Source organism: Loxodonta africana, chromosome 4, assembly GCF_030014295.1.
Source record: "Loxodonta africana isolate mLoxAfr1 chromosome 4, mLoxAfr1.hap2, whole genome shotgun sequence".
Classification (NCBI taxonomy): Eukaryota; Metazoa; Chordata; class Mammalia; order Proboscidea; family Elephantidae; genus Loxodonta; species Loxodonta africana.
The window spans coordinates 36,168,458-36,193,266 of NC_087345.1; the positions used below are offsets into that span (position 1 = coordinate 36,168,458).

General features: G+C 37.5%; 1 protein-coding gene across 2 annotated transcripts in view; it reads left to right on the forward strand.

The window, feature by feature from the left end:
• The window catches only part of NTN4 (netrin 4), a 123,536-nt gene that overhangs the window by 94,012 nt on the left and 4,715 nt on the right, over positions 1 to 24,809 (forward strand). The window contains exons 6-9 of one of the 2 annotated variants that reach the window (XM_003405268.3): positions 8,703 to 8,916; positions 9,281 to 9,396; positions 18,342 to 18,410; positions 22,926 to 23,096. In XM_003405268.3, the coding sequence (XP_003405316.1) occupies positions 8,703 to 8,916; positions 9,281 to 9,396; positions 18,342 to 18,410; positions 22,926 to 23,096 (570 nt within the window). The remainder of the gene's footprint in view (positions 1 to 8,702; positions 8,917 to 9,280; positions 9,397 to 18,341; positions 18,411 to 22,925; positions 23,097 to 24,809) is intronic. The other variant, XM_010599434.3, reaches the window with a different exon arrangement.

Genomic DNA, 24,809 nt, shown 5'->3' on the forward strand with positions numbered 1-24,809 from the left:
TCCTACAGTTCCAGTAAAGGTGGAAATAAAGTTGAAAAAGCAGCAAAAGTTTCCTTTGACTCCACCATCAAAGGCTTTAGCAACCCCATTAGAATAAAGGGAGCCATAACTCTTCCATTATGTTCCTGGCCATTTTGTACTCATATTTACATATTTATTATGTCCATGTAGGTTGACAACTGTGACTTTAATCCTACATTACCTTGCTGGGTACCTCCCAATAAGTAGCAAGATCATAGTTTTTTTCAACATACTCATCCACAATGTGAAAGTAGTAACAGATTCTTCTTATCCAAGGAAAGGAACTTATAACAGGAAAGGAATCTAACTTCACAGGACTTAACAGTAGTCCAGAAAGCTCCTATGTTGCCACCTAATTCCCGCCAGGTGCAAAGCAAAGGATTTCAGTCTATTCTGAAAGCCAGTTAAGCCATTGTTGTTGATGTTAGGTGCCACTGAGTGGCTACCAACTCGTAGCGACCCTATGTAGAACAGAATGAAACAGTGCTGGGTACTTTGCCATCCTCACAATCGTTCTTATGCTCAAGACCATTGTTGCAGCCATTGTGTCAATCTATCTCATTGAGGGTCTGACCCTCTACTTTACCAAGCATGATGTCCTTCTCCAGGCACTGATCCCTCCTGAAAACATGTCCAAAGTACATGAGATGAAGTCTGGCCATCCTTGCTTCTAATGACCATTCTGGCTGTACTTCTTCCAAGACAGGTTTGTTCATTCTTCTAGGAGCCCATGGTGTATTCAATATTTGGATTAATGATATTTATTAAATATTTCAATATTAATGATATTTAGTTAGATCATTAATTGCCTTTAAAGAAAACAATGTGCTCCCATGCACCATGGACTACCTCTGCTATAACACTTATATTGTCCTGTAGTTACTTATTTGCACATCTTTCTTCTTCTGCTCAAGAAATGTGACTCTTTGTATTCATCTTTGTATTTTCAGCCCCCAGCATAATTCCTGTCAACACTAAAATTCAAGAACTCTTTGGCGAAAGGTGTGAATGAATGAATAAGTGAATGATGGGCATTTTAAAACTAATAGGTTTCAGTCAGATAATAATAATAATAGCTATTCTTTGAGTATTTTATGCCACTGTTGCTAAATATTGTGCATATACTATCTCATTTAATCTTCACACAAATAACCCTAGGCATAGGTATTATTATTATTTGCACTTCATTAATGAGAAAATTGAGTTTGAGAAGGTTAATTTTGCAAAGAAAGTCTTATAAAGTGCAAGTCTCATAACCAGAATTTGAACTCATCTTGACTCCTAACCTTGTTTTCTGCCTTCCTAAAATATCTTATAGACAATTTCCAAACAGCTGAATTTATTGTCAAACTTTGTGGTTGAAACAAATACTAGTTTCAGAACCTTATGAATGCACAAGGTTATTTGAAAATGTGCCATCCATTGTTTCATTAACAGTTATGTCTCCTGGTTAGAAGAGCCTCCAAAGCAGCCTCATACCCTGTTTTCTGTAAATGCTCTCTAGGGGACAGTGCTTCACATAGTAGATGCATTGCTTCAAACGTTATCTGTAAATAAAATTTGTATAACATTTAGCAATGATCTAAATTCATTATTTGAAGGGGACCTGTTGTGAAATATTTTGTTGAGTACTCATGTCCTCTGTCTCAACCGTTTTGAAAGTTTTGGATTGTTTCTTCAAGTTTTATAGCAGGACACACCAATACAGAACGTCCTATTCAAAATACGTCATTTGCCTTATTAAAGAACTCTCATGAAAATAATTGTGAATTAAAATGATATTTTCAATAATTTTTATTTTGCCCATATGGCAGCTTACAGCAAATTTTTTGGGGGGGATTTATACTCCTCTAATGAATGATTTTCCATCTAGATAGGCTATACAACTTTCTTATAAATATATCTGGCTATCTCATTCAAAGCATCATTTTGGCTTTCAAGAACAGTTCAACACAGGTGTATACTCCAAAAATTACAATGAAAGGAATAATTAAGTCCAGAGTGAGAGTATATTATGATAGTTCAATATTCACTATTGTGGTTTATGTCAAAGAAAAAGCTGAAGTCAAGGATATATATCTTTCTGATTGGGTTGTGACTCTGACATTCATCCACAGAAAAGTAAGTGCCTGGGTTACATCCTAGATCAACACTCAGTTAGAAATATATGTTAAGGAATCAGAACCAGAGCTTACTAAGGTCCCCTTTTTGCCCCAAGTGAGAAGAAAATATATTTGCCTTTTAGAAGAAAAGAAAAAACGTAGATTATGTGTGTCAGATATTGACTGCTTTACAGACTTCAGAAGATAGGTATGCAAGGCAAGTCGCGGTGTGCAGTCTGAAAAAGTATTCCATGATAAGTGTCAGGGCTTTCTGCCTGGAGCTAGTTCTGCATAGTTTCCAAATGGTATTTTTATATTGTAATTATGCAAAAAGTCACATTGACTGAGATCCTCTAGTACATGTGATAGAATCACATTCTTCTCTGGTCATTCCTGAAATGTGTGTAGGTTTCAAAATATATGGTCAAATCAAAGAGGTCAAATCCTAGAAATGCCGGAATTTTCTATTGAAGGAAAAGATAATGGTGGTGGTAAATGCTATATATTACAATAAATGGAGGTCCTATAACACCTTCTCTCATAATCTCACCTATGTGCTGCTAAGAACTAAGTTGCCCAAATGGCTTAACTGAGTGATTCAGTTAACTGTTAATTTAACCATTTCAAAATGATGAAATTTTCACATTGAAGTATATGATTTCACCTAAGGTCATTTTCCAAACTATTTTGAACATCACATTTTGATATACTCATATGTTATATAACCCCTTCAAATTTTTAATTTAAAACAAGTAACACATCAGTGGTGCTTTGATACATTAATAAAAAATGCTTAAATATTCTGATAATGAAACCCAACCAAATTAAAAAAAAAAATTAGGGAATTTAGAAACAGCAATTACCATAACTGTATGAATTTAAATAAAGCCATTCTCCTAAGTAACTCAACGTTTTAGAGGCATAATCTTTACTTTTCTCCTTGCATTGGGTGAGATTTTTTTTATCTTGGCATAATTATTTTTCTAAACTATGGATCTGTTCAAGAGCCAAGATTATCTTTTTTCAAATTATATCCCTAGTGACTTGCTCAGTACTTAGCACATGGTAGGTGCTCATCAAATCTTTATCAAGTAAGTGAGTGGATAAATAAATGCTACCTTAAAAAACACATACATTGTTAGCCTTTAAAGCAATGTCTCTTATGGCTTTTTCCTCCACTGCCTTTTGTTAAGTAGCTTTTTCATCATTGCCTTTTAATTCAATTCAACAGTTATTTTCTGAAGAGCAGTTATCCACCAGTTGATAATTGCTTACAAGTGCCAGGTACATACAGTATAGCTCATTTAACCCTCAACACACCCTGGTAAAATAGAAATGTGGGGCTCAGAAAGATAAAAAAAATTTAGCTAGGAGTTGAACTCAAGTCTGCCTCTAAAGCCTGTGCTCTTATCGGGCTAAGTACTACCACAGGGGATAGGTGAATGAGACCTATGCTCACCCTGAAGGAATTTACAGACTGGTTAGATAAACAGAAACAAGTTAAACATCCAATTGTCTGTAATGCAAAATAAAACGTGATCAGAGGTATAAGAAATGTTATTTTTAAAGCACTAGAGGGTTTCAAAAAAAAAGGATAAATCATGTCCAGCTGTGTTGAGATAAGGAATGACTTCTAAAAGAACATACGGCCAGTCTGACCCTTAGATGGTCAACTGCAGTAGCTGCCCTGGGCCTCAAATTTAGTGAGGTATTGGAAGGGGTGGTGGAGGGAAGGGTGCTGCACCTCACTCTCTTTCCTGAATACCATGAAAATTCATTTCAAAAGTTGTCTTTGATAAGAGAAATGTCAACAGAGTTCCTATCTCAAGCACTTCCACCAGCCAGTGATTGACTTGCCCCATGCATTTTTTTTTTTTATGCACCTCTAGGCATTTAGGGATATATTAGATATAGATCTTGAGGGAAGGATAGAATTTTAAAAGATAGATATGGGAGAAAGGATTTTCCTGTTGAAACTAATAAAAGTATATGTCATGGATTGAATTGTGTCCCCCCCAAAAATGTGTGTATTAACTTGGTTAGGCCATGATTCCCAGTATTCCATGGTTGTCCTCCATTTTGTGATTGTAATTTTATGTTAAAGAGGATTAGGGTGGGATTGTGACACCCTTACCAGGTCACATCCCTAATCCAAGGTGAAGGGAGTTTCCCTGGGGTGTGGCCTGCACCACCTTTTATCTTTCAAGAGATAAAAGGAAAGGGAAGCTAGCAGAGAGTGGGGACCTCATACCACCAAGAAAGCAGTGCCAGGAGCAGAGCATGTCCTTTGGACCTGAGGGTTATGTGTTGAGATGCTCACAGACCAAGGGAAGATGGATGACAAGGACCTTCTTCCAGAGCTGACAGAGAGTAAGCCTTCCTCTGGGGCTGATGCCCTGAATTTGGACTTCTAGCCTACTTGACTGTGAGGGAATAAATTTCTCTTTGTTAAAGCCATCCACTTGTGGTATTTCTGTTATACCAGCACTAGATGACTAAGACGGTACAGAAACAACAAAGATCAGGGTATGTCTAGAATTCATCCTATTTAATTAGAATACAGGCTATATGTAAGAGGGTAATGAGAAGTTAAAACTGGAAAAGTAGGCTAGGGTCACAGTATGAAGGACCTTGCACTAAGGGTTAACTGTGTTTTGTAAACTACAAATGCTTCATAAATATTAGAATTATTACTACTAACATTTATTTGAGTGAGGGAGTGAATAAATGAATGATATGAGATTCTTTCCAAGAGGATAATTCATACCTTTTTGCTCTGTTTCAGTGGTTCTCCAACAAGGAAAGCATAAAAAGGGGAGAGAGGAGCTTGTACAGACCATCTAAGGAATTTTTACAAGCTTCATACATTCATGCTGGTTTGAAAACCACTGCACTAATAATGATTGGTTTGAAAAAAATGAAAGGGAAATCTAATCAGAGTAGTATACTATCAATGCCTGTACTTCTTTGGCTCCTATTCTCAACAAAGTCACCAATGACCACCTGACTAACAAGTTAATGGCCTACTTTCAGCTTTATGACTTCAGATTCTACATTACTTGACACTGTTAACCGCTTAAAACTTTTTCATCCTATGTCCATGACATCACTGTCTTGGTTCTTTTCCTCCCTCTTTTCCTGATCCTTGTCAATGTGCTCCACAATACACTTCTGTGTGTACAGTATGGATGTTCTCCAGTGTTCCATCCTTGGTCTTCTCACTCTGTACACCATTATCCCTGGGAAATGAAATTATGACCGTGTCACAATTTTTAAAACTTCTTAAGGTTCTTTATGCCCAGAGACTCAGAGACTAAAATTCCACTTCTTGGCTAGGCACCTCCACAGTCTGACCCTAAACTAACTCTATGGCTTTTTCTTCTGCCTCATCTCCTTCTACTGCATTTCACTAAATCTATACTCCAGATACACTAAACTTTTCACATTCCCCAAATAGGCCATGTCCTTTCATATACGATTCCCACAGCCTGGAATGTCTTTCATCTACTATGTACCAGCCACTTCTGGAGCCTAGAAATAAAAATAAGAAGATAAAGATTCTTATGGCAATTAACTCAGAGTCTAGCAGTAGAGGAGATAAGCATACAAACAAATAATAATGATGTACTGCGATACACCAAAATAAAAATATACACAAAGAACAGAGGGAGCATACAGGAGAGAATGGTTAACTGTCTGGAGTAGGACAAGAAAGCATGTCAGGGTGCAGATGGACAAGGTGGCAAAAGGAAATCCAGGCATGGCCAAGCACACTGAGGCATGAACTAGTTTGACATGTTCAGGGAGCTTCAAGAGATATTTTTGCAGGAACAGAAAGTGCAATGGAGAGAATATCTATAGACCAAGCTGAAATAAGCAACTACCTGCATTCTTCTCCTTTCCAACTTGAAGACTTCTACTCATCTTTTAGGATCTGGCTCAAATGTCTAAATGACCCCTCCTCTATGAACCATATCTTATTCCCTAAACCTGTGTGGGTTTTGCCTCTCAGCTCCTATAGCACTTCATACATACTTCTAGTACTTACCACAGTGTATCAAAAAATTTTGTTTACCTCTCTGTTTCACCCACAAGATGATGAGTTTGTTTAAGGCTGGCACCATTTCTTATATAAGCATAGTCCTGACACTTCTACAATAATTGTTTGTTGAATTAATTAGTAATAATAATAATAATAATGTACACTAAGTAATTTATGTACGTGATTTCTTTACTCCTGGCAAGAACTGTATGAGGGTAGATATTCTTAGTTCCATTTTACAGACAAGAAAACTGAGATAATGACAGAATAAGTATCTTGCTCAAAATCATTCAGTTAGTCCGTAGTTACGATTTGAACTCAAATAGTTTTAATGACAAAAAAAATAACAAAACAAGCTTCCAAGGGGAGAAAGAAAGGATATTACTTGAGAATATTACTTGAGAAGACTTTGCAGGAATAGTTGGCCTACTAGGTGTCAGGCACTGTGCTACGTGCAGGGACGGATTACCCAAAAATGTGGTGAAACCCATGTGAACTTGGACACTACAGATTAATAAGTAAGCCCATTGGAACCTTGCTTAATGTAAGCCCATGTGTACCTTGCTTACTGGTTAATCCACCCCTGGCTATGTGCCTTGTTAATGTAATTTCACAAAAAATAATTTCATTCTCACAAATTCTCATGAGATGTAGATACCCCACTAAAGAAATCGAGGTTCAGGGAAGTTAAATATCTTGCCCAAGATCACAGAGCTAGTGAGAAGCAACTCCATAAATGATGATTGCTCCCAGTATTTCTCACTTGATTCTCTGAGAAAGGAGTAGAAAGATGGCAATAAAGAGATTATCCAGAAGAGCTTATATCAGATAGTCTCATTATCATTGATGAACTAGAAATCTTCTGACCAAGAGGGTTGGGTGAATTGAAAAGCCTGGGGAAGGTCTAGGACAGCCACTGTAAGAAGTATTATTTAAAAAAAAAAAAAAAAAAGCCAGGTAAAATTGAATAAAGAGGGTTAATGAGCATCAATCAGGGTATCAACTGAAGCTAGGGTACATGAATTTGTGAAACCAATAAGGACTTTTGTTTTTTTTTTTTTTTTACTTTTTCAGCTATCTTTGCTATCCCAAGAGCAAAGAAAGTGTTAGGAATTGTCAAATTGAACAGAACAGTAGTGGTAGGCAATTGGGAGTAGAGAAAAGGCTGAGGGGAAGAATGCTTGATTAATAGCAAGGACTTGCAGAAATGGCTGACTATAGATTCCAGTCTGAAGCGGTAGATTTAACCCTACCAAAATTAAATCCCTGGTGGTGCTGTGGTCAAGTGCTACAGCTGCTAACCAAAAGGTCGACAGTTCAGATCAACCAGGCACTCCTTGGAAACCCTATGGGGTGGTTCTACTCTGTCTTACAGGGTTCCTATGAGTCGGAATCGGCTTCACAGCAATGGGTGTAACCTCTCAAGTGTGGCTTTCATGCTCTCTGGCGATTATACTTTATTTCCTAAGTCTCATTCACTTTCCCACTCTCCTAGACAATTATTTCTTGTTGGCTCCTCTCTCCTCAACTTCCAACATCTCTCTCCCTTTCTTCCTGTTACCTGATGACCTTACTTCCTATTTCACCTAGAAAATACATGCAATCAGAAGAAAAATCCCACTAGCTCCCATCACTCCATCTATCCACTTGTGTACATTTATGTCCATATCCACTGCCTTTCATCTGGTAAGTATGAACTGATCATGCCCCTATCTAAGGCCAACACCTTCTCTTTTACACCAGATTCCATCCCTTCTTTCCTAGTAAAGTATACTCAAGTATAAAAAATATATATGCCTCCACTAATTCTACCATCTTTCTTCTATTCATTGATTTTTCTATTTTGACTGGATCATTCCCATAAGCATGAAATGTGTTGTAATTTCTCCCATCTTAAAACAAAACAAACAAAACCCCACACCATCATTTGAGTTCAGATCCCCACCCAGTTTCAGCTCCTACTACATTTCTGTGCCTTTATGGAAGAGTTCCTCAAAAGAGGAACTTGTACTTGTGCTTCAATTCCTGTCCTCCCATTCACTCCTGAGTGTTTTTCAGTTAGGTTCCACACACACTATTACATGAAACTGTTCCTATCAAGGACACCAATGGCCTCATGTTGTTAAATGCAATAATCTGTTCCTATCCCTCCTCTTCCATGACCTATCAGTACTTGACACATCGCCCTACTTGAAACCTTCTTTGGTTGGATTCCGGAACACTATACTCATGATTTTTTCCTTTCTCGCTGTCTCCTTTTCTGTCTTATTTGCTGGTTTATCCTCATTACCCCAACCAAAAGGCATTAACAGTTAATCTTTGATTCATAGTTAATGCCTTTAATTTTAGAATAAATTTTTTGGTTCTTTTTTACACACTTTCACTTTCATATAAAAGAAATGCTTTTATGACTGTATCTTGCTTATCTGTAATTATTCTCTGAGTGTGGTGAGGAAAAACCATATTGGGATTGTTGGGCCGAATGTCCACACAGATAACCTACAGTCATTGATCCTTGTGTGTCCTTTTGGTTGCAGTATGTTCCTGCCATCCAGTTGGATCAGCTGTCCTTCCTTTCAGCTCAGTGACCTTCTGTGACCCCAGCAATGGTGACTGCCCTTGCAAGCCTGGGGTGGCAGGACCACATTGTGACAGGTGCATGGTGGGATACTGGGGCTTTGGAGACTATGGCTGCAGACCTTGTGACTGTGCTGGGAGCTGTGACCCACTCACAGGAGATTGTATCAGCAGGTGAATGTTTATAGCTCTTGCTCTCATCTATGCATCTTTCAGATTCTTTTGAAAAACTGACAGGTATTTGGGGAATCTTACATGATGTCAGTGGAGCAAAGGTTTACTTGCACAACTTTTTAAAGAATTTTAGTCAAGCTGTAGAGTCAAGTAATTTGTTCTAGCAAGATTCTAGAGATGGGCTAGTCCATTTTTTGCAAAATAAATTATTATTCTTAACAGTATACCCTTATATCAGAGAGAAAACACTATTTCTGAAAAGTGAAAGAATGCGAACTGATATGGTTTAAATCATTAGAAATATACTTTATTCAAATTCTAAGAAATTCCTTAATAACTGCTTCATTACTTTCTATTTTGTTAGCAGCACAGACATAGACTGGTATCACGAAGCTCCTGTCTTCCATTCCATGGACAATAATAGTGAACCAACCTGGGAGTGGGAGGATGAGCAAGGATTTTCTGCACTTCGACATTCAGGTGAGACAGCAGATATAACTGGGTATCATATTTCCAGGTGTGGTTATGAGTAAAGGAGCCCTGGTGGTGCAGTAGTTACATTTTCGGTTGTGAACCAGAAGGTCAGCGGTTTAAGCCTATCAGCCCCCCTCGGAAGAAAGATATGACAGTCTGCTTCTGTAAAGATTACAGCCTGGGAAACCCTGTGGGGCAATTCTACTCTGTCCTATAGGGTTACTATGACTTGGAAGTGATTCTATGGCAACGGAGTTTTGGGTGGAGTTTTGAGTAACCATGATTTGTGTGTGACAAACCAGAAAACGGCTTTTGGATCCTGTGACTGGGAATTCTTTAGTTCTAAGGCTTAATGAAGTAGTGACCTCATAAATCTGCAACTATGAATCATAAAAACCAAAGACCCATTGCTGTCAAGTTGATTCTGACTCATACTGACCTTATAGGACAGGGTAGAACTGCCCCACAGAGTTTACAAGAAGTGAGTGGTGGATTTGAACTGCTGACCTCTTGGATAGCAACCAGTAGCTCTGAACCACTACGCCACCAGGGTTTCCACTATGAAATATAACTAAGGGCTATTTTAACAAGTCTTTGTTTTTTTTTTTCTGATTATTAATTTATGTAGTTATTATAGAAAATTTGGTAGATGCAAAACATCACGGTAAAAAGAAATAAGACACCCAAAATGTTGCTGCTCCGCTGTTAACACTTCAGTATATTTTTTCCCTCTCTCTAACCACACTGCTTTACACAGTTGAGAGCTAGCCAAATACATCAGGTTTGAAATGTAGAGATCCGCTATGTCTTAAATATGTACAAAGCAAAAGCTAGGTGTTAATTCCTTATGTTTATAGGTGTTTACAACTATAAAACAAAAATTATTTTGTTTTTAGTGTAATTTTAGTTTTTACTAAATATAAGCCAAATAATAAAGCCAATAAAATTCAAAGTAACACTAATTAAATATGGAAATGATTTTTGCGCTTTTGCGCAAACAGGGATTTTTAAACTATCTTTTTATTGATAATCTCTAATGTAATTTCATTGTATTATATTATACTTATTCATTTGTCATATCTACATCTATTATATCAACACATTATATCTGTTCTTTGAAAACAAGGAGAGCAAGTTGCTTCAGTTTCTAGGCCCACTTACAGGACTATTTACATAATTTGTAGGTTCCTAGTGCAAGATGGAAATGCAGATCCCCTTGTTCAAAAATGATTAGGAATTTCAAGACAGGGACAGCAGAGCGTTAAACAAAAAGCAAGGCCCTTCTGAGCCAGCCCTACCCACTTACCTAGGCCTGCAGTTTGTTAAATATCACAAACCCAGACCATGGTCAATAATCTTTAGGATTTTTTTTTCCCCAGCCTACTTCCATTAGCAAGGAGAGCCTTCACCCCAATCCCTGCCTTCAGAAAAATGAACCTAACCCCAGGTGCTTTTAAGTCCCCTTTACTTCTTAGGGTCTGAACTCCTAACCACTACTGCCTGATCCTGGGCCCAGATCCAAAAGACCTATGAATGCAGCTACCTTTCCCTTTCCATATTCATTCATTTCTAGTCCACAGAGAGATTTAACTGGTTTTTGACACAAGATATGTCTTTTCATTTTCTATTTTATCTAACATTGTTATGTGCATGGAACAGAGGGTGTATTAAAGTATGAATTTACAAAGCTATGTTGACAGAGAGTCTCTATGATAAATTTTCACCAATATTTTATTATTAAAGTTTTCAGACATAGAGAAAAGTTAAACAAATTGAATACTCATATATACCCACCACCTAAATTCTATCTATCTTTTAAATCAGAACAAAATCACAATTTTAAAACATTCTTATAGAACATTTTGATCAGTCAGATTCTACAAATGAATCATTATCAAAAGGTGGAAAATATACAAATTCTCCTGGAATCTAGACTTTCTAGATGCATGGAGGCTAGAATCCTTGAAACTATTGCCTTGAATTCTTGAAACTATTGCCCTGAGATAATATTTAAAGTTGAAATCTTAAACCAAAATATCCCTTGAGGACCATGGTCTCAGGCACATCTAGCTCAACTGGCATAACATAGTTTATGAAGAAGATGTTCTATATCCTACTTTGGCGAGTAGCATCTGGGGTCTTAAAAATTTGCAAGCAGCCATCTAAGATACTCCACTGGTCCCACCCTGTCTGGAGCAAGGGAGAACCAAAGACACAAGGGAAAGATTAGTCCAAAGGACTAAAGGACCACAACTACCACAACCTCTACCAGACTGAGTCCAGCACAACTAGATGGTGCCCAGCTACCGCCACTGACTGCTCTGACAGGGATCAAAATAGAGGCTCCCGGACAGAGCTGGAGAAAAATGTAGAACAAAATTCTAACTCCCCCAAAAAGATCAGACTTACTGGTATGAAAAAGACTGGAGAAACCCCAAGAGTATGGACCCCAGACACCATTTTAACTCAGTACTTAAGTCACTCCTGAGGTTCACCCTTCAGCCAAAGATTAGATAGGCTTATAAACCAAAACGAGACTAAATGGGCACACCAGCCCAGGGGCAAGAACGAGAAGGCAGGAGGAGACAGGAAAGCTGGCAGTGGGGAACCCAAAGCTGGGAAAGGGGAGAGTGTTGACACGTCATGTGGTCGGCAACCAATGTCACAAAAAAAATACGTGTATTAATTGTTTAACGGTAAATTAATTTGCTCTGTAAACCTTCATCTAAAAAATGAAAATAACTGTAAGACTAAAATATATATATATATATCCCTTGAAGTCTTCTTTAAACCAAACAATAATTTAACCTTAATGTCTGCCTTGAACATTGTGCTCTTTTAAAAATCTATGTATATGGCATCAAATTGACGACAGCAACTTCAAAGGTTAGAGAAGAAACTTAGGAGGTAGTCAGTTCATGTTAATGGTGGAGGAATAACTTGCAAAAGGTAGGAAAGAATGGTTGCACAACTTGAAGAATGCAATCAATGTCACTGAATTGTATGTGTGGATATTATTGAATTGGTGTATGTTTTGCTGTGTACATTTTTAACAACAATAAAAAGAAATAAAATAAATTATTTTTTTAAAAAAAGAGGCATCACAAAAGATAATAAGCTTAGGGAGGATACAGATGATCAAATCTGATGTACAAGTGGCTTATTCTTCCTTAATGGATGGATTCAGAAAGCTCGTCAGTGATTGAATAAATATGTTGCATTAGTGGATGATTATGTTTACAAGTATTGCGTTTTGGTGTTCCGGAAGAGACTGAAGTTATACTTGCCTTCAAAACAAAACAAAATGTTCTCATAGAGAATTTTTGAACCCTTTAAAAATCCAGAACCTAAATTTGAGAAAAAGGGGTATTTGCAATTCTGTATCATGTTTTTTTCACTTAACATAATATTCTGATCATTTTCCTAAGGGTTTTGTTTTAATTTAAGCAGGATAGAAGGTGGGAAAGATAAGGTACCATGAAGCTGTCATATTTATCTTTTTGATATTCAAAAAAGAACAAAATATTTCCCATTAATTTTCACCTTAATGCTACATAGTCTGAGTTCTATTATTTTAATGTCTTTAATGACAATTTTTTAAAGTTTTTTGCTGTTTTTCTAACATGATTTTCGTAATTCTCCAACTTTATCTGCTAAATCAGATCTATAATAATCAAGTGCTTAGGACTATAGGACATTCATACATGTTACTGAGAAGTTGGCAGCATACCAAGTAACCACATAAAGCACTGGCACCAGAATGACTCCAGACTCTCATGTCCATGACAGCTGTTAGGTCTATGATGTCCCCAAAGAGTCTCCGAAATTCATCTGGATGAGCACAAGACTGAAGAACTCATCGTTCACTTTTCTACTAAACAGCAATATTCCCTTGGGTACAAAATAGTGGTCCTTGACACCTTTTTCAATAAAATGTGGTGATTAGTTTCCTAAGCACTGTGATATTGCCAATTTAAAAAAGTGTTTCCTCACTCAATACATGGAAGGTCAGCTCAATTGGAATGGACCAAAAGCAAAGAAGTTTCCGGGATAAAATGAATGCTTCAAAGGTCAGCAGAGCAAGGGCGGGGGTTTGGGAACCATGGTTTAAGGGGACTTCTAAGTCAATTGGCAAAATAATTCTATTATGAAAACATTCTGCATCCCACTTTGAAATATGGCATCTGAGGACTTAAATGCTAACAAGCGGCCATCTAAGATGCATCAGTTGGTCTCAACCCACCTGGATCAAAGGAGAATGAAGAACAAGAACACCAAGGTCACACGACAACTATGAGCCCAAGAGACAGAAAGGGCTACATGAACCAGAGACTTACATCATCCTGAGACCAGAAGAACTAGATGGTGCCCAGCCACAACCGATGACTGCCCTGACAGGGAGCACAATAGAGAACCCCTGAGGGAGCAGGAGATCAGTGGGATGCAGACCCCAAATTCTCATAAAAAGACCATACTTAATGGTCTGACTGAGACTAGAGGAATCCCAGCGGTCATGGTCCCCAAACCTTCTGTTGGCACGGGACAGGAACCATTCCCGAAGACAACTCATCAGACATGAAAGGGACTGGACAGTGGGTAGGAGAGAGATACTGATGAAGAGTGAGCTAATTATATCAGGTGGACACTTGAGACTGTGTTGGCATCTCCTGTCTGGAGGGGGGGATGGGAGGATAGAGAGAGTTGGAAGCTGGCAAAATTGTCACGGAAGGAGAGACTGGAAGGGCTGACTCATTGGGGGAGAGCAAGTGGGAGTATGGAGTAAGATGTATATAAACTTATATGTGACAGACTGACTTGATTTGTAAACGTTCACTTGAAGCTCAATAAAAGTTAATAAAAAAAAAAAGTGTTTCCTCAAATATATGTGCCTGCCTACCTATCTATCTACTGTGCATTATACTCTTAGTCGAATGCTGTTTTTATAGAAACTTATGGTAGATAGATAGAGATACCTATTTATATTTCTTCCTGTCTAGACCCATAGCCACCTCTCTAGCTCGGACCCAGATCATATTTGATTGAGAGACAATAGCGGGGGGTTCAGATTCTCCCAGACCCACTCTTAAAATCTGGCTTTGCTACTTGTTAGCTATGCTGCCTTGGACAAGCTAATGAACTTCTCTCATGAGAGAGATACGTATCTATCTACCATAAGTTTCTATAAAAACAGCATTCGACTAAGAGTATAATGCACTATGCCTACAAAAAAAAACAGGATACCCTTAATTTCTACCACTTCTTGTGAGGTAGAGAACACCAGGTGTAAAATGTTACTTCCTGAACAATAAAACTGACTTTAACTAGTACTACAGAACTGTAAACAATGCTTATTTTTATAATGTTGTAAGAACCCAGTATAACTAAATAGCTTCCCCGCCCGCCCCCCCCACCCCACTGGACCCTTCCAGATTGCCTTTAAGAAAGCACAGCTGGGTTGAAGCCCGATCAACAAAGATTTATTTAAGAACAAATTTTAATATTTGAACTCTAAACATATGAAAAGGGAGGTATTGGAAAGCAGCCAAAGAAAGATCTTCAAATAATAAACCTACGTATGTTCTTATAGTCTAAAAACCGAAGGACTAAAGGCAAGAACGTTATGTTGAGGAACAGTACATGTAATTTGGGGTTCCACTGGTTTTATGGCATGGTAGGTCACCATGCTCTCCTGCATTGGTGGAATTATCAAAGGCTGTGGGCTATCCACTCAGATTTCTAAGATTTCTGAATGATTAATCCTTTCTGCTATGTTTAGTTTATACAAGCAGTATTATTTAAAAAGTCACAACAGCTGATTTTAAATACCTTTGATTTCTCTTTCCCACTGTTCAGTTCCACTGGGATTTTCCACTTATAAATTCTCATTCTCTGCTTTCTATAGAGGCTTTAGCTAGAACCAGTATGTCATTTTTTCCTATATTGCTATCTCTACTCACCTAGCCTCACCAGAACTGCTATTTTCATTTCTACCTGGAGTTTCTGTAAGCAATTCTAATTCATTATATTCTTCTAATGCTAGATCTCTGCTGTTTTTGCCTGACCAGATCCATCTCCCCTTCTTTCCTGCTATTCCTGTGGTAGCTCAACCCAATTATTTCTTTGGGGAACTGTCCTTCCCCTATGTAATCCAGTTTTGGAGAAGCCAATCAGGTGCTCTCTCCCTGGAATTTAAACTGAAAGTTACAAAGTCCAAAAATTATTAGAGGTCATGACAGACTGCACAATAGTTCCTGCTACTAAGATCTCCGGTGCTTTCCTGATTCTTATCCTTCCTGAGTCCTGGTTCTTCAGCTTTTCCTCTTTTCTGTAAACTACTCCGTATCTAATTCAATAATTAAATTAGACAATTGATTACTAAAGAAAAATCTCAACTTATATACCCCTGAAGTATACCACTTCTTCTAATTTCCTTATTTCTGTTAAAAAAAAAAATACTATAATCCTCTTTGTCATCTTAAAACCTCAACTTCATCTTTACACTTTCTTTTCCCTTGCCATCATCCAATCAACTGACAAGATTTATAGACTCTTCTGCATTGCCCTTTGATATTTCTTCCTGTCTAGACCCATAGCTACCTCTCTTGTTTGGACCCAGATTATATTTGATTTAGAGACAATAGCGGGGGTTTCAGTTTCTCCCAGACCCACTCTTAAAATCTGGCTTTGCTACTTGTTAGCTATGCTGCCTTGGACAAGCTAATGAAGTTCTCTGAGCCTTCATTTTTTCATTTTATTTATAATGCCTATCTCATAAGGTTATTATAAATATTAAAGATTATATGTTTAAAGTTTCTTATATGTATATAACTATAGGAAGCATTTGAATTCGTTACTATTGTTGCTATAAGTGATTTCACTAGCTTCATGGGTCTCTGCCTCCATTTTCTCTCAACTCCAATACTTTTAATACAGCAATGCCATATTAATTTTCATATATATATTTTTAAGCTATCAGTTTAGAGAAATTATACATAAAATTAGCCTTTATCTAACAAATTAAATTCAGGCCCAACTTGTATATCAATCAAGGCCCTCCATATCTTCTATTATTCTTCTTGACTCAATCCATACCCCAGATAAACACAGCCACTCAGTCTTCATGAACACACCCTGCCCTTTCTCCCTTACATTTCTTTGCTTGCTCTTTTATCGCTATCTTCCTATCAGATTTCTGTCAGAATTTTAAATGAGTAAATAAATGTAAAATGCTTACAGTAGTGCCTGGCACATAATAAGCACCTTCAGTAGGTATTAGCTACCATTATTATTACCACTCATTGCCTATGAAATGCACTGCATGAGAGCAGAAAAGGAAAGGGGGAAAATTGCATCCAATTTTTAAATCAGGAAAAATGAAAATCCTATTCACTCTGGGATCTAGGGATATAAAGATGAATAAGACATAACCATTGCCATCAAGGAACACAATCTAGATAAGAAACAGACACATAAATAAGTATGAGAATGCTATATATAGACTATGTGCAAAGGCATTTTGGAAGTCTTCCACAGTGCCTAGTAAATCTCTTGCACATAATAGTTGTAATATATAGCTTTAACTGTTAGGGGGAAAATATCCTCCTTGTTCTTCAAAGTCCATTTTAAATTCTTCTTCAGATGCAAAACCTTTTCCCATCTCGCTAAACATATGTGATCTGTGATCACATATCTGTGATATGTGATTTGTGAAGTACAAATCATATCGTACTTCTCTTAAAACATATTACTTTTTATATTCTTGTTTTATACACTTGAAGGGAAGAATTGTATCTCACATCTTTATATATTCTGAGGTATAAAGCACCATGCCTTGCACATTATAGGCGCTCAGTAAATACTTGTAAAATTGTATGGCATTACCTTAATGAACTGTCCAACCATTTTATTTTGTTTGATTTTGCTATGGGGAACATTAATTGTAAAGAGACAATTGTGTTTTCTATAGGTTATTCCGCTGCTGCTCTTCGTGAGGTTTTCACTGGCTAATTTTTTTCAGAAGCAGACCACCAGGTCTTTCTCCCTAGTCTTCTTAGTCTGGAAGCTCAGCTGAAACCTGTCCACCGTGGGTGACCCTGCTAGTATCTGAATACCAGTGGCACAGCTTCCAGCATCACAGCAGCACACAAGTCCCCACTGTACAACAAACTGACAGACTTAAGGTGTGCCTGACCCAAGCATGGTGTTTTCAATCACCTCATATGCATGCAAAAGCTGGACAATGAATAAGAAAGACAGAGGAAGAATTGATGCCTTTTGATTATGGTGTTGGTAAAGAATATTGAATATACCATGGACTGCCAGAAGAATGAATGAATCTGTCTTAGAAGAAGTACAGCCAAAATTCTCCTTAGAAGCGAGGATGGGGAGACTTTGTCTGACATACTTTGGACATGTTGTCAGGAGGGATCAGTCCCTGGAGAAGGACATCATGTTTGGTACAGTAGAGGGTTAGTGAAAAAGAGGAAGACCCTCAATGAGGTGGACTGACACAGTGGCTGCAACAATGGGTTCAAGCACAACAGCGATTGTGAGGATGGCGCAGGACCAGGCATTGTTTCATCCTGTTGTACATAGGGCACTATGAGTCAGAACCAACTCAATGGCACCTAACAACAACAACAACATAGGTTACTCATTCAGTTTTTCCTTTCCATTAGCATGGAATACTAATACTGGACCGTATTTATCATAACATCCATTACAAACATTAAAACACGTAATTTCTTTTACCTTTCTATATTTTTCTTAGGTCAATATTTTATTGGATGATAACTAATTCAATTCAGAAAGAGATCCTACTTCTTTGACTGACTTTCCATGGTTTCTTACAATCACTCAAGCTTTAAAGAGTTGTGTCACCTGGATTTACTTGCTGATTTCTTTATTTTCTTTCTAAATAACTAACATAGTTTTTTATTTACTTTCTGTAGGTAAATGTGAATGTAAGGAACAGGTGTTAGGAAACTCCAAGGCATTCTGTGGAATGAAATATTCATATGGTGAGTTTGAAGATCTTGAATGCTTCTGAGTACCTATTCAAATTAAGTACAAAGATTGTTTTAGAAAATCCACAGTCTGTCCCGCAACTTTCTCAATAAATCAGTGCAATAGTCTAATATAATGATACCAAACACAGTATTATGGTCTTGACCTAGATTTTCCTAATATAGGCGGTGTTGAGTGTCCTGGTAATGGTAGGATGCTAGTAGAGCAAAAGCAGTATTATTGTACTATAAGAAAAAAAGGCACACATAACAAAAAGAAGAAAAAAAAAACTGTGACATATGATCCTTTCTTATGGATGATTCATGACTTATTAATCAAAAAAGGTAGTCTCTAGCCACTTAAATAATTCCTGTGCTAGTTTATCATGTAGTAATACCAAACAGAAGGAGCCCAGTAATACAGTTAAGCTCTCCGCTGCCAACAGAAAGTTTGGCAGTTTGAATGCACCCAGCGGCTCTGCTGGAGAAAGACCTGATGATCTGCCTCGTAAAAGATTACAGCCAAGAAAACTCTACGGGGCAGTTCTACTCTGTCACATGGGGTCGCTATGAGTAGGAATCGACTTGGCAATACCCGACAACAACAACAATACTAAGCAGAAATAAGCTTAAGGCAGTATTTCACGGTGATGACGAACACAGGCTTTGGATTCAGGTAGACATGAGTTTGATTTCTGGTTTATTGGGTGAGTAACTTAACGTCTCCAAACCTGTTTCCTCATCTGTAAAATAGGGATAATGCCATCTTCCTTATGAAATGAGATTTTTTAAAAGCACACAGGATATCACCTAGACATACTAGATGCTCAGTAAATGGTAGGAATAAGAGGATATATATTTGAGAGGCACTGAGACTAGCTCTCTGTGTCTGTGTCTGTACTCTAACCTCTCTGAATACTCGAGACTAGTCTATCTTTCACAAAGCAGGAATATACATCATATAAAATATACAAAAAGGAAAATGGCACTGCCTTAAGCGAAGACTGTCACTACCTTCAAATTCTAAATGGCTTTATGTTTACTACTAAGTGCATTAAAGATACCTTAACAACATATTCCTGACTAGTGTCTGGGGCTTTTTATTGTACTATAATTTATATGACCTAAAATATACACTACAATGAAGGGAAAATTCGAAACCAGGATTTCTAAAACCAAGTGTTCAGGTTCTTGATAACATTGCATTTAATCTCATAAAAGATGGAAGAAAAAAATGTAAATGCTAAAAACCTCATAAATCTTATCTAAAATCACAGCACATTTCCCTCCTTTATCTCTCATTGCCTAAATGTCTGAAATGTATATTGCCTCGTAAAGGAAAGGCAGTTTAGAGGGAATGGCATTTCCTATCCAAAGCAAAAAGCATGACAGTTTAGTAGAAAGTCAGCTTGTTCAGTGAAAATACCCGCTGAGTCTCATTATTGTATAGATTTGGTAGCTCTCTGACTGAATTTACAGGCAACCACATTGGCATCTTTTAATACAACTGGATTATTTCCCACCTAACAGAATTTGAATGTTCTTAAAGATGTAATGAAATCTCTTGGTTTTATCAAGTGCAATACTCCTACAGACTTGGGAAAAAAAATTGATTTCCCCCTCCCCATTCTCTGCCTTAATGGCCAAAACACTTGATTCATTTTTTTATTCCTCTAGCAAATACATACTGAGCTACAATACTGAGTAGACGAAGTCCCTGCTTTGACTTTAGTTAAGTAGAATAATAATGTTGTTGTGTGCCATAGAGTCAACTGGAATGCATAGTGACCTTGTAGGACAGAGTAGAACTGCCTCATAGGGTTTCCAAGGCAGTAATCTTTACAGAAACAGCCCTAGCGGCCCAGTGGTTAAGCGTTTGGTTGCTAACCAAAAGACTGGTGGTTCGAACCCACCAGTGGGTCCACGGGAGAAAGATGTGTTAGTATGCTTCCATAAAGATTACAGCTTTGGAAACCCCATGGGGCAATTCTACTCTATCCTATAGGGTCCTTACAAGTCAAAATTGACAGCAATGGGTTTGCAGTTTTTTTGTTTTGTTTTGTTTTAATCTCTACGGAAGCAGATTGCCACATCTTTCTCCCATCAAGCAGCTGGTGGGTTCCAATCACTGACCTTTTGGTTGTCACCCAAGCTCTTTACCACTGCACCACCATGGCTCCTTAGAATAATAATAAACCCAAACCCATTGCCATCGAGTCGATTACAAATCATAGTGACCCTACAGGACAAAGTACAACTGCCTCACAGGGTTTCCAAGGACCGACTGGTGGATTCAAACTGCCAACGTTTTGGTTAGCAGCTGAACACTTTGCTTAACCACTGCGCCAGTAGGGCTCCAGGAATAATAATAGTGACCCTTTGTTGAGCACTGGCCATGTACCAGGCACTATGCTATGTATTCTTCATGCATTTATCTCATCAGGTTCTAGTCCAAACTCTACCACTAACCAACCAGCCATGTGAACTTGAGCAGTTCACTTAACTCCTTAACACTTGCTTCCTCACACATGAAATGAGACTAGATGAGCTCTGAAGACCTCTTAGAAGTTTAAAATTTGATGATTCTATAAAGACGGCTGGCTGACAGCCATACTGTCAGGGTATGGGACCAGCAAGGATAGAGTTCACTAATTACACACAGTCTTCTTTTTGAGATACAGAAGAGTCAGTAAGAACACTCTTAATAGTATAGAACATTGCATCCCAATGTTCCTTAGCTCTACTTTCTTCTCAACCCCAAAGCATTCCATTACTTAACCCCCAGCCATTTCATAGACTGAAAAGCATAATCACTATAAAAATTAAAACAAAAAACAAAAAACCATTGCCATCAAGGTGACCCTGACTCATGGCGACCCCATGTATTACAGAGTAGAATTGCTTCACAGGGTTTTCTTGGCTGTAATCTTTACAGAAGCAGATAACCAGACCTGTCTTCTGTGGTACTGCTGGCTGGGTTTGAACTGACAACCTTTAGGTTAGTAGGCAAACACAAACTGTTTGTGCCATGCAGGGACTTTCCAAACAAAAAAATCCAAACCTGTTGCCATCGAGTTGATTCCGACTCATAGCGACCCTATAGGACAGAGTAGAACTGCCCCACAGAGTTTCCGAAGAGCAGCTGGTGAATTTGAACTACCGACCTTTTGGTTAGCAGCCAAGCTCTTAACCACTGCACTACTCGGGCTCCTAGAATATGTAAAATATATTCTTTTATGAATACATGTCAAATATATTAATTTCGTTCTCTAGGCATAAGAGTATAATATGTTATTGTTAGGTGCCGTCGATTTGGTCCCAACTCATATACAACAGAACAAAACACTGCCCAGTCCTGTGACATCCTCACAATCATTGTTATGCTTGAGTTCATTGTTGCATTCATTGTGTCAATCCATCTCATTGAGGAACTTCCCCTTTTTTGCTGACCCTCTATTTTACCAAGCATGATGTCCTTCTCTAGGGACTGGTTCCTCCTGATAACATGTCCAAAGTATGTGAGATGAAGTCTCACCATCCTCACTTCTAATGAGTATTCTGGCTGTACTTCTTCCAAGACAGATTTGTTCATTCTTCTAGCAGTTCATTGTATATTCAATATTCTGTGCCAACACCACAATCCAAGTCATTAAGATCAACTCTACTTTGAGGAGGCAGCTCTTCCCCAGTCATCTTTTGAGTGCCTTCCAACCTGAGGGGCTCATCTTCCAGCACTGTATCAGACGATTTTCTCCAGTATTCATAAGGTTTTCACTGGCTAATTTTGTTCAGAAGTAGACTGCCAGGTCCTTCTTCCTAGCCTGTCTTAGTCTGGAAGCTCTGCTGAAACCTGTCCATCATGGGTAACCTTGCTGGTATTTCAGTACTGCTATCATAGCTTATCATAGCTTCCAGCATCACAGCAACACGTAAGCCCCCACAGTACGACCAACTGACAGACCCATGGGGGAAGAGTATAATATAATAAGAATAAAATAAATAAAACCAAGATAACAAGTATACTTCCTATATACCTTCTTTCTGTTTAGATGTGATAGCTGAATGTGTTTAAGATTATATTTGCAGTAGGCAGATGGCTGATATTCTCTTCATATAGTGATGTCGGAAGGAGTAGAACTTGAAAATGTCTAAGAAAAAAGAATATAGTTAATACAGATAAATGAGATAAAGCCATTTAAAAAATAGATGAGCCTGATGATTTTTTAAAACAAATTTCCACATTTTCATCATTACTAATTCACCTATTATATTATGAAATGCATATTTAAATTATTGTTCACATTTATCAAAATATGAAATTCAGAGCCCTGGTGGCAAAGTGGTTAAGAGTTCAGCTGCTAACCAAAAATTCGACAGTTCAAATCCACCATCCACTCCTCAGAAACACTATGGGGCAGTTCTGCTCTGTCCTATAGCGTTCCTGTGAGTTGGATTCAACTTGATGGCAATGGGTTTGGTTTTTAATATGAAATTCTATGCATTTTGACTTTTGGAATTGTGTTGTTACAGTGCTAAAAATTAAGATTTTATCAGCTCACGATAAAGGCTCCCATGCTGAGGTCAATGTGAATGTAAAAAAAGTCTTAAAATCTACCAAACTGAAGATTTTACGAGGAAAGCGAACATTGTATCCAGAATCATGGACTAACAGAGGCTGCACTTGTCCAGTCCTCAATCCTGGTGAGTATTAAACTTTTCCATTTTAATACGTACCTTGTCTCTGCTGATTTGCTGCTTGTTGTACATTCCCTGAACCACAATCTAAATAAACTCAGCAATAGCATCTCTTTCCTCTTTACCGTTTGAATTCTGGGAAAAATCCAAATAAAATTATTTGAATTGGCATTAAAAACTATTTCCTTTCCACGTGTTATGTAAAAGTCAAATATTTTAAAATCGAGCAATATAATACTGTCTGACCTAACAGTGAAGTCTCATATGGTGCCAGGTGCCAATAGCATAGAAAGGACTTTCATGAATTTATCTGTCAGTAATACTTTATCTCAAAGTTGGTTCTTATTACAGTGCCCTGGGTAGAGCCTGTTCCCCAAGGAAGTTCAAATGCAAAATTCCATCTGTGCAAATAATATTGAATTCATTTTTACTATTACATGAGAAGCATCTGTTTCTTCTGGGCAGAAAACAACTCTCAAGTTCTCATCATCTTGTTTCTCATTAAATGATCATTCTGGTTTCATATTAGAAACAACAGAAACAAAAAAACAAACAAAAAAAATTATAGAATCTTGGAGTAACTCAGGATGGCGGGGAATTTAATTTGCATCTTGAAGTGTTACTGCAGAGGTAGAGACACCTCTACACTCTACCAGTGTGCTTTTCATACTGTGTCATCAGCTGCTGATTTCTCTGTCTCGCTCATCAAATTTGAGGACAGGATTTAGGTTTTTGATCATAGTACTACTAGTACCTACCATCAGGACCCAAATTAAAGCAGTAACATAGTGCCCAGATAGTAGGTTCTTGTAAAACAAATAATAATTCTCCCCCAAATTATCTCTATTTCCCCATTTATGTAGTCGTCATCTGTGTCTTCGTGGCACTGATAAAACAAGCACATAATTTATGTTCTGGTTCTAATTCCTTCCAAATATTAAATCTAGGAAACCACAGGCATGTTAATAAAGCCTTTTATGGTCTTTGATTAATAAATTTGAAAGAAACCAGTAATAGAGAGAGAAGAAACTTTCAATAAAATATACTCCCAATCTAAACAGTGATGTAAAACTCTTGATTTTTTAACTGTTGACCAATCTCTCACACCCGTTTCTACTCCTTTCAGTATTTTATTTAAATTAATTTAAATTTTAATAAAGAAAAGGGGAAAAATGGATATTTCAAATCATTATATATGGAGATATATATATATATATTTTTTAATATAGTTCCAAAGAACAAATTAAAGTAAGCAGCATCTTGGATTTTGAATACAGGAAACTAAGAATCATTCATTTAAAGTTCTATTTCCCAATCATGTGTGCTTAGGGACTTTTCTTATAATCACTTTTCTATTACCTTAGCAAAAGTTTTTTTTTTTTTTTTTTTTTAAGTCTGCCCAAATTTTGAGTAAGACATTAAAAACAAAAGCTTTGAGCATCTGAGCCACCCTCCAGGAGGTGGACTATATAGTGCTTCCTAATCAGGTTTCTGCCAAACAAAGTCAAAGAATCAACTGAGTTCATCACTACTGAAAACAGAAGCACAATTATTCAAAGAATTCTTGAAAACATGTTTACTTACTTTGAAGAAAAGACTGGAACCTGCCAAAGCAAAACCAGACACTCTTTCATTTTACTTTGTTTTTCCGTTTTTACAAGTTTAATAGCTGAGGCCAAAGAAAGCTGATAAGAAAATTCTGAAACTTTACATGCCAAC